At 46.4% G+C, this 22,230-nt stretch overlaps 3 protein-coding genes across 6 annotated transcripts in view; 1 reads left to right on the forward strand and 2 right to left on the reverse strand.

The window, feature by feature from the left end:
- Positions 1 to 6,930, forward strand: part of l3mbtl2 (L3MBTL histone methyl-lysine binding protein 2) — a 21,202-nt gene extending 14,272 nt beyond the window's left edge. For both annotated transcript variants that reach the window (XM_014208001.3, XM_014208020.3), the window contains 6 exons: positions 4,108 to 4,258; positions 4,896 to 4,978; positions 5,140 to 5,374; positions 5,737 to 5,781; positions 5,905 to 6,243; positions 6,394 to 6,930. In XM_014208001.3, coding sequence (XP_014063476.3) covers positions 4,108 to 4,258; positions 4,896 to 4,978; positions 5,140 to 5,374; positions 5,737 to 5,781; positions 5,905 to 6,243; positions 6,394 to 6,581 — 1,041 coding nt within the window. In that variant the 3' untranslated portion in view covers positions 6,582 to 6,930. The remainder of the gene's footprint in view (positions 1 to 4,107; positions 4,259 to 4,895; positions 4,979 to 5,139; positions 5,375 to 5,736; positions 5,782 to 5,904; positions 6,244 to 6,393) is intronic.
- Positions 6,845 to 13,804, reverse strand: chadlb (chondroadherin-like b). Of its 2 annotated transcripts, none has more exons than XM_045723882.2 (8): positions 13,578 to 13,804; positions 11,948 to 12,118; positions 11,487 to 11,681; positions 10,971 to 11,272; positions 10,316 to 10,817; positions 8,509 to 9,195; positions 8,194 to 8,360; positions 6,845 to 7,963 (listed from the first exon to the last, which is right to left on the reverse strand). In XM_045723882.2, exons 2-8 carry the CDS (start codon positions 12,116 to 12,118, stop codon positions 7,675 to 7,677), a joined length of 2,313 nt encoding a protein of 770 aa, XP_045579838.1. In that variant the 5' UTR covers positions 13,578 to 13,804; the 3' UTR covers positions 6,845 to 7,674. The 2 variants fall into 2 exon arrangements, with proteins under 2 accessions (XP_045579838.1, XP_045579840.1); XM_045723884.2 differs by lacking the exon at positions 13,578 to 13,804 and adding an exon at positions 12,934 to 13,170.
- Positions 13,805 to 14,054: 250 nt separating this feature from the next.
- Positions 14,055 to 20,754, reverse strand: LOC106609338 (ran GTPase-activating protein 1). Of its 2 annotated transcripts, none has more exons than XM_014208052.3 (15): positions 20,524 to 20,754; positions 20,006 to 20,123; positions 19,744 to 19,871; positions 19,478 to 19,537; positions 18,785 to 18,964; positions 18,507 to 18,641; positions 18,126 to 18,284; positions 17,826 to 17,939; positions 17,657 to 17,756; positions 17,450 to 17,534; positions 17,142 to 17,358; positions 16,921 to 17,023; positions 16,719 to 16,807; positions 16,365 to 16,486; positions 14,055 to 14,995 (listed from the first exon to the last, which is right to left on the reverse strand). In XM_014208052.3, exons 2-15 carry the CDS (start codon positions 20,115 to 20,117, stop codon positions 14,911 to 14,913), a joined length of 1,689 nt encoding a protein of 562 aa, XP_014063527.1. In that variant the 5' UTR covers positions 20,118 to 20,123; positions 20,524 to 20,754; the 3' UTR covers positions 14,055 to 14,910. The 2 variants fall into 2 exon arrangements, with proteins under 2 accessions (XP_014063527.1, XP_014063516.1); XM_014208041.3 differs by having other exon boundaries at positions 20,006 to 20,133; positions 20,524 to 20,751.
- Positions 20,755 to 22,230: the final 1,476 nt, after the last annotated feature.

The following is a 22,230-nucleotide window of genomic DNA, read 5'->3' on the forward strand; positions in this document are numbered from 1 at the left end:
TGATTCAACCTGTTTTTTTTTGGTTGATTTATTTATTTTTATTTCACCTTTATTTAACCAGGTAGGCCAGTTGAGAACAAGTTCTCATTTACAACTGCGACCTGGCCAAGATAAAGCAAAGCAGTTTGACAAAAACAACAACACAGAGTTACACATGGGATATACAAACGTACAATCAATACAATAGAAAATCTGTACATAGTGTGTGCAAATGAAGTAAGAAGGTAAGACAATAAATAGGCCAACAGTGGCGAAGTAATTACAATTTAGAAATGTACACTGGAATGATATATGTGCCGATGAGGATGTGCAAGTAGAAGTACTGGTGTGCAAAAGAGCAGAAAAACAAATGTGGGGATGAGGAAGGTAGTTGGTTGGATGGGCTATTTACAGATGGGCTGTGTACAGCTGCAGCAATCGGTAAGCTGCTCTGACAGCTGACGCTTAAAGTTAGTGAGGGAGAAATAAGTCTCCAACTTCAGTGATTTTTGCAATTTGTTCCAGTCATTGGCAGCAGAGAACTGGAAGGAAAGGCGGCCAAAGGAGGTGTTGGCTTTGGGGATGACCAGTGAAATATACCTGCTGGAGCGCGTGCTACGGGTGGGTGTTGCTTTGGTGACCAGTGAGCTGAGATAAGCCGGAGATTTACCTAGCAAAGACTTATAGATGACCTGGAGCCAGTGGGTTTGGCGATGGATATGTAGTGAGGGCCAGCCAACAAGAGCATACAGGTCGCAGTGGTGGGTAGTATATGGGGCTTTGGTGACAAAATGGATGGCACTGTGATAGACTGCATCCAATTTGCTGAGTAGAGTGTTGGAGGCTATTTTGTAAATGACATCGCCAAAGTCAAGGATCGGTAGGGTAGTCAGTTTTATGAGGGTATGTTTGGCAGCATGAGTGAAGGAGGTTTTGTTGCGAAATAGGAAGCCGATTCTCGATTTAATTTTGGAGATGCTTAATGTGAGTCTGAAAGGAGAGTTTACAGTCTAGCCAGACACCTCGGTATTTATAGTTGTCCACATATTCTAAGTCAGAACCGTCCAGAGTAGTGATGCTAGTCGGGCAGGCAGGTGCGGGCAGCGATCGGTTGAAGAGCATGCATTTAGTTTTACAATTATTTAAGAGCAGTTGGAGGCCACGGAAGGAGTGTTGTATGGTGTTGAAGCTCGTTCGGAGGTTTGGTAACACAGTGTCCAAAGAAGGGCCAGATGTATATAGAATGGTGTCGTCTGCCTGGAGGTGGATCAAAGAATCACCCGCAGCAAGAGCAACATTTTTTATATATACAGAGAAAAGAGTCAGCCCGAGAATTGAACACTGTGGCACCCCCATAGACTGCCAGTGGTCCGGACAATAGGCCCTCCAATTTGACACACTGAACTCTATCTGAGAAGTAGTTAGTGAACCAGGCGAGGCAGTCATTAGAGAAACCAAGGCTGTTGAGTCTGCCGATAAGAATACGGTGATTGACAGAGTCAAAATCCTTGGCCAGGTCGATGAAGACGGCTGCACAGTACTGTCTTTTATCGATGGCAGTTATAATATCGTTTAGGACCTTGAGCGTGGCTGAGGTACACGGTCAGTTGCTGCGGGGGGTGCGGAGTTGTTGCCTGGGTTTGGGATAGCCAGGTGGAAAGCATTGCCAGCCGTAGAGAAATGCTTATTGAAATTCTCAATTATCGTGGATTTATCAGTGGTGAAAGTGTTTCCTAGTCTCAGTGCAGTGGGCAGCTGGGAGGATGTTCTCTTATTCTCCATGGACTTTACAGTGTCCCAAAACTTTGTGGAATTAGTGCTGCAGAATGCAGATTTCTGTTTGAAAAGCTAGCCTTTGCTTTCCTAACTGACTATGTGTATTGGTTCCTGACTTCCCTGAAAAGTTGCATATCGCGGGGACTATTCGAAGCTAGTGCAGTACGCCACAGGGTGTTTTTGTGCTGGTCAAGGGCAGTCAGGTCTGGACTGAATCAGGAGCTGTATCTGTTCTTAGTTGTAAATTTTTTGAAAGGGGCATGCTTATTTAAGATGGTGAGGAAAGCACTTTTAAGGAACAACCAGGCATCCTCTACTGACGGGATGAGGTCAATATCCTTCCAGGATACCCGGGCCAAGTCGATTAGAAAGGCCTGCTCGCAGAAGTGTTTTAGGGAGCGTTTGACAGTGATGAGGGTGGTCGTTTGACTGCGGACCCACTACGGACGCAGGCAGTGATCGCTGAGATCCTGGTTGAAAACAGCAGAGGTGTATTTAGAGGGCAAGTTGATCAGGATGATATCTATGAGGATGCTCTTATTTTACGGATTTGGGGTTGTACCTGGTAGGTTCCTTGATAATTTGTGTGAGATTGAGGGCATCTAGCTTTGATTGTAGGATGTCCGGGGTGTTAAGCATATCCCAATTTAGGTCACCTAGCAGTACGAACTCTGACGATAGATGGGGGGCTATCAATTCACATATGGTGTCCAGGGCACAGCTGGGAGCTGAGGGGGGTCTATAACAAGCGGCAACAGTGAGGGACTTATTTCTGGAGAGATGGGTCTTTAAAAGTAGAAGCTCGAACTGTTTGGGTATAGACCTGGATAGTATAACAGAACTCTGCAGGCTATCTCTACAGTAGATTGCAATTCCGCCCCCTTTAGCAGTTCTGTCTTGACGGAAAATGTTGTAATTGGGGATGGAAATTTCTGAATTTTAATTTGCCTTCCTAAGCCAGGATACAGACACAGCTAGGACATCTGGGTTGGCGGAGCGTGCTAAAGCAGTGAATAAAACAAACTTAGTGAGGAGGCATCTGATGTTAACATGCATGAAACCAAGGCTTTTACGATGCTGGGGGCTACAGGGCCTAGGTTAACCTCTACATCACCAGAGGAACAGAGGAGGAATAGGATAAGGGTGCGGCTAAAGGCTATAAGAACTGGTTGTCTAGTGCGTTGGGGACAGAGAATAAAAGGAGCAGATTTCTGGGCGTGGTAGGATAGATTCAGGGCATCATTTACAGACATGATGTGAGTACAGTGGAGGTAAACCTAGGCATTGAGTGACGATGAGAGCGGTTGCGTCTCTGGAGGCACCAGTTAAGCCACGTGAGGTCTCCGCATGTGTGGAGGGTGCGACAAAAGAGCTATCTAAGACATGTAGGGTGGGGCTGGGGGCTCTTTAGTGAAATAAAACAATAACTAACCTAAACAGCAGTAGACAAGGCATATTGACATTGGGGAGAGGCATGAGTAGCCGAGTGATCATAGGGTCCAATGAGCAGCATTAGGTGAGTCAGGGAGACGTTCGGTAGTCGCTACTACGCTAGGCGAGCTGGAGACACGGTGATTCAGAAAGCTAGTGGGCCGTGGCCAGCAGATGGATCTTCGGTGACGTCACAACGGAAAAGCCTGTTGAAACCACCTCGGACGATTACGTCGGCAGACCAGTCGTGATGATCGGCTGGGCTCCGTGATGGCAATAAAGGGTTCAGGCCAATTGGCAAAAGAGGTATTGTAGCCCAAGAATTAGCTGGTATACCTCTTCGGCTAGCCAGGAGATGGGCCTAGCTCGAGGCTAGCTCAAGGCTAACTGCTGCTTACTTCGGGACAGAGACGTTAGCCAGGAGTAGCCACTCGGATTTCAGCTAGCTAGCTGCAATGATCCGGTGTAAAGGTCCAGAGCTTGCTGTAGGAATCCGGAGATGTGGTTGAGTAAAAACAGTCTGATATGCTCTGGGTTGATATCGCGCTGTGCAGACTGGCAGGTATTGACCGAGCTGAGGCTGGCTGGTGTCAGAGTTAACAGTGAAGACACCTAGCAGTGGCTAACTGACTACTAGCTAGTTAGCTGGCTAGCTTCTGATGGGGGTTCCGGTTCTAAAGTATAAAAATAGCAGATCCGTACCACATTGGGTGAGGCGGGTTGCAGGAGAGTATATTCAGTCCGTAGATGGAAATTGAGATTAAAATATATACGAAATATATATATAAAAAAAACAAGGAAAACTATTATTTACACGGGACAAGACAAAACACACGTCCGACTGCTACACCATCTTGGATTACCTTGAAATGGAGTCTAGTAGCAAGGTAACTGTTGTAACTCTCTCGCTCTATCTCCCAGGTGCTGTTGGATGGCTACCTGATGGTGGGCATTGATGGCACAGATGGGTCGGGTGATGGGTCTGACTGGTTCTGCTACCATGCTTCCTCCCATGCCATCCTACCCAAGGGATACTGCCAGAAGCACAACATACAGCTCACACCACCCCCTGGTAATACCCTACACTCTCTCTACTCTCTCTCTACTCTCTCTCTCTCTCTCTCTCTCTCTCTCTCTCTCTCTCTCTCTCTCTCTCTCTCCCCTACTCTCTCTCCCCTACTCTCTCTCTCCCTTACTCACTCTCTCTCTCCCCTACTCTCTCTCTCTCCCCTACTCTCTCTCTCTCCCCTACTCTCTCTCTCTCCCCTACTCTCTCTCTCTCCCCTACTCTCTCTCTCTCTCCCCTACTCTCTCTCTCTCTCTCCCCTACTCTCTCTCTCCCCAACTCTCTCTCTCTCTCTCCCCAACTCTCTCTCTCTCTCTCCCCAACTCTCTCTCTCTCTCTCTCCCCAACTCTCTCTCTCTCTCTCTCCCCAACTCTCTCTCTCCCCTACTCTCTCTCTCTCCCCTACTCTCACTCTCTCTCCCCTATTCTCTCTCTCCTACTCTCTCCCCCACTCTCTCTCTCCTCTACACACGCTCCTCTACTCTCTCCCCTCTGCTCTTTCTTTTCCTCTTTCTTGTTGCTCTGGTTTACTGTTTTGGGCAAACACCACCTGTTTGGTGAATCTGTAATAAGAATTAAGTGAGTGGTTCCCCATGCAGTGTCATATCCCTTATACCGGTGGCATATTCATCTTTTCTACCAGGCTATGACTGGAAAACCTTCTCCTGGGCAAAATACCTTGAGGAGAAGGGAGCCAGAACAGCGCCAGCACAGCTCTTCAACACGGTAACTCAAAGCTGTTTATATACCCAGTGTCATACAGGTAGGTACCCAGTCTCCAGTATATGGACTTATGAGAAGCTATTGGTACTGAGAGAGGTTTGGAAACACTGTTCTAATTCTGGTTCTATGGTGTGTGGGCGGGCGTGACTGCGTGTATCCTACAGGACGGCTCAGGTCACGGCTTCACTCAGAAAATGAAGTTGGAAGCTGTGGACCTGATGGAGCCGTGGCTGGTGTGCGTGGCCACCGTGAGGCGCTGTGTGGGCCGGCTGCTGCTGCTGCACTTTGATGGCTGGGAGCCAGACTTTGACCAGTGGGTGGACGTTCAGTCACCAGACATCTACCCTGTGGGCTGGTGCGAGGTCACGGGATACCAGCTCCAGCCACCCATTGGACCAGGTAAGAACTGAGGACTCAGCAGCTTGGTCTCATAGACTAGACATAACATAGTAAATTCAAATCTGAGACACTCAAATGCGTATGATATGTTACGTTTGGTATGGTCCATAAGATAGGTTACTTAAGGCAAATCGAAATGTGTTTGGTCGGGGTGGATGGGTGGGCATATAAGGCGAATGTCTAGCAACCCAAAGGTTGCCTGTTCAAATCGCTTCACAGGCAACTTTGGAACTTTTTCCGTCTACTCCTGGGTCCAGGTTGGACCGAGGGATGGACGGCACTAACACACACACACCCGCTGTTTGGTGTTGATGCTTTGAGTGCCGTTTGTTTGACATGTTTGTGTTCTCTCCTTTTCGTAGATCCTGTTGCAAGTCGCAAGAAACACAAGCCTATGGGGAAAAAGAGTACGTCCTCCCAAAACCATCCCACACCACAGATACTAACTAAAACAGATAACCCACTTTTAGATTCAACCATGCAACTCAATGTTTTCCTCTGTTGTAACTCTCTCTCTTTGCACGTTCCAGAGAAAAGGATGGTGAAGAAGAAACTGGCAAACCTCATCTCCAAGAACCGCCCCCCAAGACGTCCGAGCCAACAGTCTGAACCTGAGGCCGGAACCCCACAACAGTCTGAACCTGAGGCCGGAACCCCACAACAGTCTGAACCTGAGGCCGGAACCCCACAACAGTCTGAACCTGAGGCCGGAACCCCACAACAGTCTGAACCTGAGGCCGGAACCCCACAACAGTCTGAACCTGAGGCCGGAACCCCACAACAGTCTGAACCTGAGGCCGGAACCCCACAACAGTCAGACCACACATCTCTCACACAGCAGATTAAGGCTGAACCTGAGGAGCAGGAGAGTGAGTAGACACACATCCTGTAATGACTTCCATTCCAGCCATACCAGATGTAGTTGATAACTTGGAAGAGAGAGAACATAGAGATGATTATTGAATGCCTTTCACTTTTCTTAATTGCTCACTGTGTTTGTCCTCTCGCTCTCTCTCCAGTCATAGCAGTGAAGGTGGAGGAGGTGGAGACCCCCATCGCACCGACCCTGCCAGAGGCCCCGGTCCCTCCATCCTCCCTGGGGGGGGTCAAGCAGGAGCCACAGGGAGAGGACCAGCAGAAAGCGGAAGCAACAGACAGAGGTGGAACCGATGGAACGTTGAGACTCACTGAAATTGATATACCCTAATACAATTATCCAAACTGACAGTAGATTAATGTCTGTGGTTAACTTCATTCTACACCATCACAGCCTTAAATCACTACACTACTGATCGCTGTGGAGCACCTGAACCTGAAGATCAGATGAGTCTGTTGAGCTGAGCTGGTCCCACTTCTGAACATTCTCAGCTCTGGAGCTGAATAAAACTGTTCCAGTTTAACAGAAAGGCCAGTACTGTGACACCCGTTAAGGACATTCTTTCACACGTTGAATAACAAACACCCAGTCGATGTTGTTGTATAATGTTTATTTGTTTTATATCCAGATTCCTTTTCGTTGTTGTATATACTATCCTGAATTAAAGTACTTCAGTGAACTGGTTGCTCTGAGTGTCTGTGGGAATTATGACCTTCCTTCACGTTTCACATTTTACTGACTAAACTAGGATCTGCTATGAAACACATGCGCTACCACACACCGAGACAGTAGAGTTATGTACTGGTAGGAACCTAGCTTTGAGCTGTTTATTATGCCAAACTTTTTCCACACTGAACAAGAATCTCACTTGACAAAATTGTTCATTCTTTATTTCTATCTCCGTAACATTCAAAAATGTTTTCAAAGTGGGTAAAAGAAAGTGCAATTACAACGTACTATATGTCATTAATGGCCATTAGAGTGAGTGTTCGTACAGTGGAATGTGGAGATTGGGAAGTAAATGTTAGAGCTCCCTACAGTTTGGTTTTCACTAGCAAGCATCAGCATAGCGGACTAAATCTCATAATGTAACATTTTAAAATGTTAGTATGAATTCAGAACATTTTCAACAGGAAGCCACTCAATATAGAAATAACATACAGTATAATCCTGGTGTTAAAGAAAAGTTTCAACACTATTGAAATTCTACATCTTTTTCTACCCTCTTCAGAATAGCATCCGTCTATGAAGACCCCTGTGTGTCTGTCTTAGTATGTGTTGGTCTGTTCTGTGTTGAGTTGTGCATATCTACAGAAGTCAAAGCCTTGAGGGAGACAAGTGAGGCACATCCTCGACTGTTACATCTCCTCACCTGTAGTTACGTGTAATAGTTATAGCTCCCTCTAGTGACAGCTATGTGCAATCAAACCACCTTGCTTCTCTTGGTGGTTTTCTTGGCGACGGTGGGCTTTGGGGTCTGAATCTTGCGAGTTTTGGTTTTCACCACCTTGACCTGTCTGGGGGCATTGAGGTGGGCAGGTTTGGGTTTGGTGGACTTGGGGGGTTTGGAAACCTTCGGGAGGGGGGCAGAGGGCAGGCTTTCCCCTCCAGGGCAGGACTTGAAGACGTGGACGTCCTTGACCCTCAGGCCTCGCAGCTCAGGTGGGTGGACACAGGTGGCCCGGACCTTCAGGTTCACCTTCTCAATCCACCTGAGGCAAAGAGAGTTAGGCTTTAACAAAGGCATTGTCATGTATGTTGAGTACAGCATATTTCTGAGTGGCCATTAATACATGATTGTGTGTTTACAGATTGTATGAGAGGGTGAACATGAGTGGGTTACAGCACGTGTGTACATGAGCGAGGAAGAAAGAGGGGGAGTTTGCAAGCATGTATCAGTGTGTGTATGTAATAGAGAGAGCATAATGTGCGAACGTGGTACATGCGTAGCGGCAGCAGGGGGCAGTCACACAACAGAGGGTTCTCTGCCAGGTTGATGACCTCCAGGCCCGTCAGAGGGTTGAAGTCAGGCACCTCCTCTAGCTGGTTCCCCTCTAGGTATAGACTCCTCAGACCAGCACCCAGCCCTGCCAGAGAGTCCTTAGACATCTGCAGGAGAACCACAAAACACAGGTGTGTAATGGGGAGGGAATAGGACAGAAGAGAAACGAGCATACGAGATACGCGAAAACTAGGAGAAAGTAGAGGAGTGACAGGAAAACCACAGATGTACTGGCATGTAAATATATCCCCTCACCTTCTCCAAACCCATGCCGTCCAAATACAGATCCTTCAGTGCCCTAGCTAATGGCTGGAAAGCATGCGGTCCAATCCAGCGAATGGGATTCCCAGACAACCGTAACTCTCCCAGGTTGCCTGTCTTCGCTAACGCATCACTGGGAACCTCCTTGAGCTTGTTCCCTCCCAAGTGAAGAGTGTCGAGGTCGGGGGCCGGGTCAAATGCCCTGGGGGCCACACCATTGATGAAGTTGGAGGTCAGATAGAGCCCCCTCAGCTTCTCCGCCCCATTCAGGATCCCTGGCTCCAGCTTGGCGATGGAGTTGTTTTCCATGTGAAGGGCCAGCAGGCCAGGCAGCAGCTTGAAGGCCCCCTTGGGGAAGACTGTGAATTTGTTCTTCTCCAAGTGGAGGTAGGTGAGCTGAGGCATGCCCTTGAAGGCGTCGGGGTTGAGGGAGTCAAGCTCATTCTCGGAGAGGTAAAGGTAGACCAGCCCTTTCATGCCATGGAATGCACCAGGCTCCACCTCCACAATCTTACAGCGCTGTAGATGGAGGGAGACTACCTTGGCAACGCCGGGAAAACTGTTGGCAGGGATGTAGTGGAAGTGGTTGCCCCGCAGGTCGAGGAGGCGCGTGTCGGGGGAGAAGCCGAGGGGGACTTTGGTGTGGCCGCGGTTCTCACAGGAGGAGTGGTGTGTCTCACCCTGAGGGGAACAGTGGAGGACAGGAGGGTATGGATAAGGGAGGACAGGAGGGTATGGATAAGGGAGGACAGGAGGGTATGGATAAGGGAGGACAGGAGGGATGGGTAAGGGAGGACAGAAGGGTATGGATAAGGGAGGACAGGAGGGATGGGTAAGGGAGGACAGAAGGGTATGGGTAAGGGAGGACAGGAGGGATGGGTAAGGGAGGACAGGTAAGATGGATAAGGGAGGACAGGAGGGATGGATAAGGGAGGACAGGAGGGGTGGATAAGGGAGGACAGGTGGGATGCATAAGGAAAGACAGGAGGGATGGATAAGGAAGGACAGGTAAGATGGATAAGGGAGGACAGGAGGGGTGGATAAGGGAGGACAGGTAGGATGCATAAGGGAGGACAGGCGGGATGGATAAGGGAGGACAGGAGGGGTGGATAAGGGAGGACAGGCGGGATGGATAAGGGAGGACAGGAGGGATGGATAAGGGAGGACAGGTAAGATGGATAAGGGAGGACAGGAGGGGTGGATAAGGGAGGACAGGTAGGATGCATAAGGGAGGACAGGTAGGATGGATAAGGGAGGACAGGTAGGATGCATAAGGGAGGACAGGTAGGATGGATAAGGGAGGACAGGAGGGATGGATAAGGGAGGACAGGAGGGATGGATAAGGGAGGACAGGAGGGATGGATAAGGGAGGACAGGTAGGATGGATAAGGGAGGACAGGTAGGATGCATAAGGGAGGACAGGCGGGATGGATAAGGGAGGACAGGAGGGGTGGATAAGGGAGGACAGGTGGGATGGATAAGGGAGGACAGGTGGGATGGATAAGGGTGGACAGGAGGGATGGATAAGGGAGGACAGGAGGGGTGGATAAGGGAGGACAGGTGGGATGGATAAGGGAGGACAGGTGGGATGGATAAGGGAGGACAGGAGGGATGGATAAGGGAGGACAGGAGGGATGGATAAGGGAGGACAGGAGGGGTGGATAAGGGAGGACAGGTGGGATGGATAAGGGAGGACAGGTGGGATGGATAAGATAGAAGAGAGAGGGTTTGGTGAGGTAAATACATTTTAGGATGGCAAGCTCATAACCCATATCAAAATCTCAGCATCCCCCTCTCTCACCTCACAGGCACAGTTGGCAGGACACTTGACCTTGTTGATGGGCTCGGGGGTGGGGGGCGACATCACCCTGGTCTGCTCCTCAAACTCAGCCTTCAGCATGGCCTCCTGGCTCTGGCAGCGCAGGTCCCGGGGGTGGATGGCCTCCAGGTTCTCCCCAGAGAAGTGAGCCGGTCCCCCGCAAGCCCCCATCAGCTTCACCTTCTTCCGGATGCCCCACTCCCTCAGCGGCAGCAGGTAGCAGTTGCAGTAGATGGGGTTTCCAGACAGGTTAAGGCGGGCCAGCTTGGGGGAGGCTGGAGTGAAGGGCTGGAGTACACGGAGCTGGTTGTGGCTGAGGTCCAGGTGGGTGAGAGAGGGGGACAGTGACACGGCCGTGTGGGACAGGTCCTGCAGGGACATGTGGTCCATGAAGAGGTGTGTGAGTTTGTTCATGGAGACAGTCTCCTCACCCAGGAAGGTCATGGGGTTGAAACTGAGGTCCAGACGGGTCACCTCTGGGAGTCTGGAGAGAGGGAACAGAGAGAGAAAGCAGAAAGACAGAGCGAGAGAGAGAGGAATGAGGAATGGATGGTTGGTTGGTAGAATAGGCCTTTATGGTTCCTGGAAAAAGGGTGGTGTAGTGTATGTCAGGGAAGAGATAACACAACCATCATACCTGGTCATGGTCTCAGTAGGAAAGAACTGCAGCTCGTTGTGGTCGAGGCTGAGGCGCGTGAGGGTGAACAGGCCTGCGAAGGCCTCAGTGGCCATGTAGTTAACAGAGTTGTGGCTAAGGCGCAGCCACTTTATGTTCTGCAGGCCCTGGAAGGCCATGTTGGGGATATAGGTGAGCTGGTTGTGGGTGAGGGAGAGCAGGTTGAGGAACCCCAGCTGAGAGAAGGCCCCTGGCTGGATCTCCTCCACTCGGTTACGGTCAATCAGCAGCTGCTTCAGTGAGGAGAGACCGTCAAACGACTCCTGGAGATGGGAGAGGAGAGAGAGTGGGAGGAAGGGGGAATGAGAGGGAGGGGAGAGAGTGGCGGAAAGACAAAGAGAGAGAGAGAGAGAGATAAAGGGAAAATGAGATGAAGAAAGAGAGTGTGGAGCTTTTCATTTTCAATACCAAGTTCCCCCAGAAACATAGTCAAACCACAGAAACAGTCACATATAACACGGTGCGAATATCTCTTACCTGATAGAGGATCTCCATGTTGTTGTTGGCCAGGTTGAGGAAGACGAGACGGCCCAGAGCACGGAACGCCCCCTCCTTCACGGTGCGGAGATTGCAGCGCTGCAAGGACAGGTGTGTCAGGTACGGCGTGTGTTTGAACGAACCTGATGGCAGCTCCTGGATGTAGTTGCTTTTCAGATCCAGTTTCACTGTGATCTGATGGTGGGAAGGGATTGATAATGATTGAGATTTGTTTAATATGATTTTGTTACTCAACCTGTATTCCCCCCGGCTGCACGTTTTGGTTTTTGCCCTAACCCTAAACGCAAAAAACAAAATGGCCGCCCAGGGGGGGGGCCCCAGGACATGGTCTGGGAAACCCTGCTGTATTCAAACAGGTTGCCCCTTGAATTGTAATCATTAGGTCTTACTTCATAAAATCCAGAATTTCAATGAGTCAGTCACATGGGGTTTAGGCTTACCTCGTCGATTGTGGGAGGCACCTCTGTCAGGTTTTTGTTGACACAGGTAACAGTGAGTGAGATTTGGTCACATATGCACTCCTTTGGGCACTTGCCAAGGTGCGCCCCCGGGATGGCCAAGAGTAGTATCAGCAGAGACCTCAAGGCTGCGGGGCAGTCCATCGAATACATCTGGAAAATCAAAGGAGATTCAACTGGCTGCGCAAATATTATTCTACTACAAGATAAACAAAGTTGACAGCCATTCCGCTTGTTGGGGGCCTATTCCATATCCCATGTAGACCTATATGTTTTAGAGAGTCTCAGTCTTATCCCTTTATCGAGTTAATCCAATTTCTCAACCCGTCTTTTTTTCGGATTAGAGTAATTTGGGCTATTTGCTTTCTCAAGTCTTTGCTAGTATGCGTCGGTTTTCGCCGGTCTACATTCCACGGCTTAATTATCAACTCGGTGAGACGCATCTCGATTTGAAAAGCCGTTTCACACCTCGCCGCGTTAAAACTATCTAAATACATGTATTTAAATGTGGTCCAACAACTCCAATTACGCATACGGTTAATCCATTCGTAAAACTATATAAATACGTATTTATTCAATAGCCTACATAAGATAATAGTTATAATGTACCTATATGCTAAAGTAGCCTAACTGAATATATGGGTAGCGCAACTAAAAAATGGAACAATTCTCAAACCTGCCCAATCACATGCGTCACCAGATTCAGACTGTGAGAAAATGTATTTAGAGGGTAGGCCTAATAGCCAATAATAGCAAGAATGGCATGAATCCCAATGTTTCTCCTAGTTTCATAATGGAAATTCACTAATTGAAAGTGTTTTTCCACATCTAAAGACAGTATTTCAATGATAGCCTACAGACACACGTTAAGCTATTTCATCACAATGAAAACGTTATCACCTTGTAGTCTACCTGAACCAAAACAATTCACTAAGTTTGGAAATATGGGTTTGGGAGATTGTCCCTACCTGAACCGAGGACAGTTTCCAGATAAATCCAACCAAAACTATGTAATCCTTGTTGACCACTAGCCTACTTGTTACTACTTAGCAATTGAAAAACTGTTTTAACACTTTTCAAAGTTGTCTCCATCTACAATGATCATAGACCGTTGTGAATTTTGAGTGAAAGAGAGAGTTGTGAGAGAGGGGGGAGAAATAAGAGACGGTGGAATTTCCTAGGGCAAAGCCTGTGTGTCAGTGTCCCCCCGGGGATAAGCAGTTTAGACCGCAGTTGAGCTGGCACGCCGGCTGCGCACAAAGACGCGCAGTGTATTCACCGCTGGGCACAGGACTCACCGCTGCCGAGTGTCTCCTGTAAATAAACCAGGAGGAATGGGGGAATACATTTCCCTTTATTGGTTTCCTACCGTTACCTGACTATTCCACGACAACTTTCCCACGTCTCTGTCTTTTTTTAATTAGGTGTAGGCTGACTGAAAATCATGACACTGTATTTGACCCATTCTGTCCAATCTCTAGAAGTTATTTAAGTCCGAAAGTTTTTTTTCCATTATTAATATATGATCAATATATTAGGTCTCAACACAAAGTCGACGCTTCATTCTAACGCAACCTAGGCAGCATCTCTCCACCATTTTCCGTTTACTCACTCTCGCTCCGTATTTGTGTTCCTGTTATTCAGCTCCAGTTCTTTGTACTGCCGTTTATTCTCTCACGGTCCCTGGTCTCTCTCCCTGCTCTTCCCCTGGCTGTACCTCATCCAAAATAAACTTCATTATCCCTCCATTCACTCTGACCCCGTCTTTCGATTCATTTCTCGTGAGTTTCAAAGTGCGCAGTAGAGCTGCGCCTCAGGGGATGTATAAACAGTATGCATATCGCCTAGCTACTGTACGGCTTCTATATGGAGGCTTGAGCCCAACTAACCAGCCTCTCAAACAACTAAATGTCAATGATTGATGTGCCTATCAAATATTTACACCACTTAATAGGTCTACTGTAGGCATACATGTGTTTAACATAGATGTTGCGGTAAATCCCTGGCAGTGAAAATAAACAAGAGGAATTGCCTCTGGTTTGAGGATTACCGTTCAAGTTTGATTAAAATGAATAAACACACTGAGGACTCTTGGAAAAGTAATATTTTATCACATCACTCACTTCATCTCAATACAATCAGATTAACATGAAAAACATCAATATAGTCCTGATGATACTGTACATGTATTCCAATGTTATACAGATAAATGTTCATTACATTAAAGTTGTAAGACACATGAGAATCAAAGGTAAATTCTATTTCATTTTCCCCATAAGTTCCCTTTCAACAAGTTAGTCTCCTGAGCTCTACATTGTTATAACAGCATACAGTACAAGAGCCATTCATACATAGATGTCTATTCCTGTCCATACGGTGCGATGCACAGGCATACTGTAGTCCACTCCTCACCGTCTGATGCACAGTAATGAATCTGACCTGGTTGAACTCGGGAATAATATGGTGGGATAATATTAAGGCTGAGCAGTACAGACGTGGCCAGCTAGGTTAATTTAGAACGTAATACCATGTTCTTACTGAATCTGACCACCATTCTTGTTTGTGTGCCCATCAACTTCAGTATTTATTCCATTTTCAAATCACTTTCTCCCCACTATGTCTTTAAAGGCTTAATGAAAATGTCCCTTTTTTTGTATAAAAATAGTAACAAGAACAAATACAAAAATAAAATTGAGGAAACCCTGTCTGAATAACTAGTCTTCTTCAATACGTCTTCATTGGAGGAGCTTCATGAATCGAAAACCCACAGGTATGTATTGAGTGTAGGTAGATTGGTTTTTGTCCCCTTCTTCTGTCCAGTGTAAAGTATCTATGCGAGGTCCTCATGCAAGGAATGTCCCTTTATCAGTGCAGTGTGTGTCCTGAGTGGGAGTGTGTGCGTAGGTTGTGTGGCTTTGACTGGTTCATTTGGGCTGCAGGAGGGCTCAGCATTCCGGGGAGATCCTTCTCTCCAGTGTGGACTTGAGACTATCTCGGGCATGGCTGCAGGACTTCAGGGCTTTACCGTGCCTGTAGGTTGCATACACAAACGCATAAGAACTTTTACCTCCACGACAGTGGGAAAATCTAAGCTCATCACAAGATAAAATAAATGTATTTGAAAATAGTTTCAAATAGTATTTATAAGAAATTATTTTCATATAGAAGTAGTTGATTCAGCCAAATACACAGGAAAAGTATTTAAAATACAAATGTACTGTATTTGAACCCACGTCTAATTACATCACAGTGCAATAAATGACTTTCCAATAGTCCCAGTCGGTATTTATGTAATAAGGAATTCCCCTTGACCACACACACACACAAATTGAGGAAAACAACAATTCTTTCCTATTGACCTCCATTTTAAAAGAGACAACTTCGTCGTAGATTTTTTTGTTATAGAGAAATAACAAAACATGCTGAAAAGCTGCTGTGTTGTTCAATGTACATGTAACCAGGTCAAAAATGCCGACCTATGGTTCGCAATGCTCCCACATAGGGGAATAGAGCCTGCGAGAAGAGCCCTGTGGCTTCAGGCTAGTCAGCGTGGGCGAGTGGGAACCCGGTGTTCAAGTAAGCTACACATAGCTATGTGCGTGGAAAACATTTCATTACAGGTAGGACATTTAACTTCTTTAGTACAGTCCGTTTGTGACTCCACTCACTACTTGTAACTTTATAGTCTGTTTGTGTAGCTGGTCTTGGCTAGCTTAATGTTCTGGTCGGTAGCTAGCTAGCACTCACATGGCTGCTAGCACAGTGATGAGAAGGGGCAAGAGGGAAGCCCTACAAATATTCAGTTTTTATAAGTAGTGAGAACGCTCTGGAGCAGGCTCTGTTGAAAAGTTATATTTAGACGCGTTTTCCTTAAAATGTAGTTTTGTAATTGACTAAAACAAGCAGACAACAATAAAATTGCATTTGAAAAAGGTAAAGTTTTCACTGTGAGCCAATGGGGTAACCTAGGTAACAACAGAACGTTGTGGCCCCACACTCCTATCTAATACCGAATGGGTCTATGGTGTCACTATAACTTCATAATGGCCTCTAGACGGACCGAACTAGAATTATACCGTGTTCCCCCCTCATAGAAATATACATTCTAATTCTGTGTGTCTAGACGCCATTGTGATGTTATAGTGACACTATTGAAATGTCATTTACTCCATTGTGATGTATTAGAAGATTAGATTTTTTATTTTTCTTCATGGAGGGACATCCTTGAGACCCCAAGGATCATGGAGCTGCCTACTATTCAATGTCCACAACCTACCCAGACAGACTAACGGGTCCCCCCCCCCCCCCCCCCCCCCCCCCCCCACACACACACACACACACACACACACCACACACACACACACACACACACACACACACCACACACACACACACTTACCTGGCGACAAAGGTGTCCAGCAGGGAGGCGTGGTCCTGGGGGAAGTAGTCCTGTTGGACAGCGTGCTCCAAAACCAACAGGTGACCAGGTAACACCTGCACCTTCTTCACCTTGCCCTCACCCTGAACAGCACAGATTAACATGGGAGCCATATACATTAGGGCTTGCATTACTGCTAATCAGAGTTGGGCTACATTTTTGTAACCTGTCAAGTTAAATAATTCTCATAGAAAACAGGATATTTTTTGTCCATTTCCTGTAAGTAATGGATTTGAATGGATTGACCCCAACATGGTAACTGACATGGCTGAGACTCAGTGAACGGTATAAGCATGTTGTACATAGTGTTTCTACCTTGAGGAGCCCCAGCATCACCAGTAGAGTTGACAGGAAGCTGTAGGTCTGCAGGGAGGAACCAGAGAATGCCTTCTTCAACAGGGTGTCTGTAGGACAAGCAGAGCAACTTAGTCACATTAAGTGTCCCACTCCAACACAGAGACAAGACAGGATGCCGGACAGAAGTTAGAGAAGAGGGTGTTTGACTGTTTAGGCTCACCAATAGTCTCCAGGACAGCCTTCTTGACCTCATGGTCATCACTGTACAGAGAGGAGATTCTCAGGAAGGCATCGGCAACCTTATCAGAGTCAGACACATCCACCTGACCAGGGAGGTTTCCACAATAGATGTTACTGCCTTCTAACCTTACAACAAGGCCCTCTTCAGATACACTTCAACAGTTAACGTGTGAATGGCCCATGACCACAGTAATAATTTACGTGTTGCTGGATGAGTCCAGTCCTGTTGTCCCCCAGTTTGAGCAGTGTCTCAGCAGTAGGGGAGCTGAGGAAAGAGAGGATCTCTGGATGACAAGTTGGCTCAGGTTTCACTGGGCTGTCTCTTTTATCCTTCACTCCATTCTCCTTCATCTCTTTCCCATTCTCCTCATCTTCTTCCTCCTCCTCCTCTTCTTCATCAGGCTCTCCCTCATCATCACTATAGAGCATAGAACAAGGCCAATACAGCATCTAGGACGATAGCTAAATGTTGTATAATCACACCTGTGATGACATCCACACACACCTACCTGAGAGACGCCAGTATGTCGGCCCTGTCCATGTTGTCCATGGTCTCCTTCAGAGCCTCACACCCCTCCTCCCCCAAACAGTTACCTGGACAAAAAAAACAGGTAATATATTATAAACAAAACACACAAAATGGATTTGTCATTAACACTTAGATCTATATTTCATGGCCATTCAGACTGATTGAAGTAGTGCGTGGTGAATAATACCATTGAGATCCAGTTTTTCCATATGGGGTTTGTCTTGTACAGCCTGAGCCAACACCAGTGCTGCAGCTTCCGTGATCTCCCCAAAGGACAGATTCAGCTCCTGAACACAGGAATGAACACAATCAGACAAGAATGGGTAATCCACCCACACACACACACCTCTACTGACCTTAAGAGTGGGAAGTCCCTCTCTCAGGACAGCAGAGAGAGCGATGGCCCCTTCAGAACGCACCAGGCAGTCCCCAAAGTTGATCACCTGCACAGTCCTCAGGTGCCTCAGAGCCTGGGGACAGAGAGGGGAAAAGATCATTATAAATGAAGAGAACTCGTAAAATAAAACCTTGTTAATACACTAATATGTATATGAGGTCCCCAATCAGCTAAATAACTATTTTGTCCGGCTTAGCACCAAGATATAGCGCATGTTTGACTACAGCAGAGCACTAGGCAGACCATTTGGCAGTGATACCTGAGCCATAGCCAACGCCCCTCTCTTGGTGAAGGTGTTGTCGTTGAGGTTGAGGATGCGCAGCTGGGGGTTGTGCTGCAAGGCAGTGGCCAGAGCAGTCACCCCAGCATGGTTGATCCCATTCTGGGGCATGTGCACCTCCTCTAGGCTTCCCATCAGCTGATAAGAGAGAGGAGGGAGATGGAGAAAGAGCGCAAGAGAAATTAGGGGGAGGGAGAGTGCACAAAAGAGACGAGGGGGAGAAAAAAAAGCAAGATATTAGGCCAAGCTGCATCTACCAAGCTCAGTGTGTGATCAAGAGACATGTCTTTATTACAGAGAATAATGATATGGGGATAGATCCTCATCATAAAGTTGCAATTTGTGTCTGTTTGTCTGTACCTGAAATGCCAGGGCAAGGGCTGTGGCTCCTTCGTTCTCCAAGCGGTTTCTGCCTGCGATGAACACTTTCAGTTTCAGTGGGGCACCGAGAGCACTGGACTGTTCATGACACTCAGTCAACGCTGCCGCCAGGATCTAACAAACAAAACACTGGTTACTTTGTGGCACATCCTAACAGTAGACCAGAAAAGCAAATGATGGAGAAGAGTCATTGATGGCCTATGCTCCTAAGTCAGTAAGTACTAGCAGTCACACAATTGGTGTTTCCAAACTCTCACCTTGCCCCCTCCGATGCCCATGCCACAGTTGTTGAGTCTCAGCTCCTGTAGAGAGTGACACACAGAGCTCTTCAGTAGAGTCTCAATGCCCTTCACCCCATCTGGCCCAAAGGCGTTATCACTCAGGTCAAGCTCTCGCAGTCTGGCCCCTGCTGTCATCAACGCACTGCCTAGGGACCTCTGAGGATGAAGAGAGACATGAAGAGCTACAGACTTGTGGAACATACAGTGGCAAGAAAAAGTATGTGAACCCTTTGGAATGATCTGGATTTCTGCATAAATGTCATAAAATTTGAGTTTGTTATTCACAAGAAGCCTTGCCTGATGTGAACCATGCCTCCAACAAAAGATCTCAGAAAACCCAATATTAAGAATTGTTAACTTGCATAAAGCTGGAAAGGGTCACAAAAGTATCTCTCGATGTTCATCAGTCCACGGTAAGACATTGCACTGTGAATGTTTACACAGTGTGTTCAATAAGACATGAAAACGTATAGTTGTTTGTGTGTTAGTTTAAGCAGACTGTGTTTGTCTATTGTTGTGACTTAGATGAAGATCTGATCAAATTTTATGACCAATTTATGCAAAGTCCAGATAATTCCAATGGGTTCACATAATTTTTCTTGCCACTGTATATCAGTATATGTATAAAATCAGATGAAGCACAAGGGGAGGTTGTTAGTGTTGACTTACCAGGGCAGTTGGAATTTCCGAGCGCAAGCGACCCGTGAACATATCACTCCAGTGGCAACTCTAAAAAATAAACAGTTAAAGCAAGATGTAAAGAAATACACTCAACAGTAAAATTCTGACACCCTCCTAAGGATCATGGGGTGAATGTGTGGCTTCACTACTTTCAGCAGTTGGCCCAAGTCAGTTTGCTCTGCTCTGCTCTGCTCTGCTCAGCCAGCCAGCCTGCCAGCCAGCCAGCTGATCTCAAGGCTCTCTCAGCCCAGTACCTGAAGTTGGTCTTTGCACTCCAAGGCTTTGGCGATAGCCTGCGCTGCCTCCACTCCCACTGTGTTTCCCTCCAACCGCAGGGCCCGGAGTCCCTGGTACTCCTCTATTTCCCGCACCAACTCCTTCACTGCAGAGACAACCAGATTCACCAACAGATGACAGAAGACTATTATCAAAGCTGTTAACCGTGTTGGCATTGTTAGAGAACAATGCCATATTGAAGTCTCCTGTTGTTGACCAGTTTGCAATCAGTGCACTCACCAGACTCTGTGTTGTCCAGCTTCAGTCCCTGGCCCTTGTAGCTCAACTCTCCATATCCTACATGGGTCTTGGACAGCGCTTCGGCCAGCAGGGAAATGTCATCGGAAGCCATGGTGGTCTGTGGTGTTCTATGAAAGCAAGAACAGAGATGTATTGGCTTGCAAAGTACTGATGATTAACAATTTACTGACACTGAGTACCAGGCATTACCAATGGCTATTATTACTGTGCTCATATGAATCAACTACTCAGCCAGGTAACATGAGGTTTGAGTTGCATAGCTAGCTAACAAACATTGCGGGAAAAGAGAACGCAGTAACGTAGCATTCTGTTTGTTAGTGTGACAAGCTGCTAACTATAGTTAACGTCGGTGTGCTAGCAGCCGGCTAGCTATTCAAAATAGAAGTACTCGTTCCATTACACGAGTTAGCATAAAGAAGGTTCAGTTTTTCAGCTCTTACAACAGCAAATATACACAAAAACAACATATTTAATAGTTGACAAACATGTTACAGTACCGTAACGGATGATATATTATGATTGTCGCGTTGCCTCCTTCCGCGCGCTTGTTGCTACAATGCGTGACGTCAATGTTTTTTCTTCTGTCAATTTTTGGTGCACAGACCCACTAACTAGATAGCTCTTTGCCGCTACTTTGTGGAGTGGAGTTGCAACCTGTTTGCAATACAAGATTGGAGGGCAAAAGAGCGCCTGAAAACAACCTTTCGAGAAGAGGATCAAGTATACTCACGGTAAAAATCAGCAGTGGTGGAAAAAGTAGAAAATTGTCATACTTGAGTAAAAGTAAAGATACCTTAAAAGAAAATGACTCAAGTAAAAGTGAAAGTCACCGAGTAAAATCTACTTGAGTAAAAGTCTAAAAGTATTTGGTTTAAAACATACTTAAGTATCGAAAGTACATTTTACGAATTACATTTTCTAAGTATCAAAAGTAAAAGTACAAGTATATATCATTTCAAATTCCTTATATTAAGCAGAGCAGATGGCCAGATTTTCTAGTTTTTTATTTATTTGCGGACAGCCAGGGGCTTGCTAACCACGTTTCCATCCAACCATTTCAAGGGATGAATTACCTGACACATGAAAACAGGAAATGTCCAGGGCCAGATTAAGAATTCACAGGCCTTCCTGACTGTAGGCAACCGGTAACTTCCAAAATAAAGGAAACATATGAGTAAATGAGAGATACAAATGATATGTTGTGGTGTGGGGTGCATTTTCCTTCCAAGACACATTGAAGCTGTTCTGGCAGCTCGTGGTGCCCAAACACCCTTTTAAGACTCTATGTTGGTGTTTCCTTTGTTTTGGCAGTTACCTATATGCGCTTGTGACAACATTTTATCCACAGTTATTTTTTTGAAACTATTGATCCTCTGGCCAAATGATGCTCTCTGGTGTATTTGGAACATTGAGAGCAGGCTCCTGTGGTTGCCTCTTGGGTCCCATATGGGCTTGGGCCCAGCCCCTGACTCACACAACTGGCCTGTCACATTTATTTATTATGCAGTTTATTTATTTTTTATTTTACAGTATTAACCAGTTACCCAATCAAGGCAGGGCCCCCCAGTTACCCACGTGTGCCCCCTACTTCTTCTCCTCCCCCCATCTTACGATTAGCAGAGCGGGCTCCTGAATACTCCTGTGGTTGGTGGTTGCAGTAAAGAAATTATATATATATATATATATATATATATATATATATATACTGTATATATAATATATTCTCTCTCTATATATATATATACAGTTGAAGTTGGAAGTTTACATACACTTAGGTTGGAATCATGAAAACTAGTTTTTCAACCACTCCACAAATTTCTTGTTAACAAACTATAGTTTCGGCAAGTCGGTTAGGACATCTACTTTGTGCATGACACAAATACATTTTTCAACAATTGTTTACAGACAGATTATTTGACGTATAATTCACTGTAATACAATTCCAGTGGGTCAGAAGTTTACATACACTAAGTTGACTGTGCCTTTAAACAGCTTGGAAAATTCTAGAAAATGATGTCATGGCTTTAGAAGCTTCTGATAAGCTAATTGACATCATTTGAGTCAATTGGAGGTGTACCTGTGGATGTATTTCAAGGCCTACCTTCAAACTCAGTGCCTCTTTGCTTGACATCATGGGAAAATCAAAAGAAATCAACCAAGACCTCAGAAAAATAATTGTAGACCTCCACAAGTCTGGTTCATCC

The sequence above is a fragment of the Salmo salar genome, chromosome 01 (genome assembly GCF_965601325.2).
Source record: "Salmo salar chromosome 01, fSalSal1, whole genome shotgun sequence".
In the NCBI taxonomy this organism is placed as follows: domain Eukaryota; kingdom Metazoa; phylum Chordata; class Actinopteri; order Salmoniformes; family Salmonidae; genus Salmo; species Salmo salar.

Coding starts and splice junctions, on each gene's coding strand:
- LOC106609338 (XM_014208052.3), bottom strand. CDS start 20,117: ATGGCTTCCGATGACATTTCCCTGCTGGCCGAAGCGCTGTCCAAGACC. Junction 17,359..17,449: donor GACATACTGGCGTCTCTCAG/GTAGGTGTGTGT, acceptor TATGCTCTATAG/TGATGATGAGGGAGAGCCTG. Junction 14,996..16,364: donor CTGGACACCTTTGTCGCCAG/GTAAGTGTGTGT, acceptor TGCAACCTACAG/GCACGGTAAAGCCCTGAAGT.
- chadlb (XM_045723882.2), bottom strand. CDS start 12,118: ATGTATTCGATGGACTGCCCCGCAGCCTTGAGGTCTCTGCTGATACTA. Junction 8,361..8,508: donor ACGGCATGGGTTTGGAGAAG/GTGAGGGGATAT, acceptor GTTCTCCTGCAG/ATGTCTAAGGACTCTCTGGC. Junction 7,964..8,193: donor CCCCTGCTGCCGCTACGCAT/GTACCACGTTCG, acceptor TCTTTGCCTCAG/GTGGATTGAGAAGGTGAACC.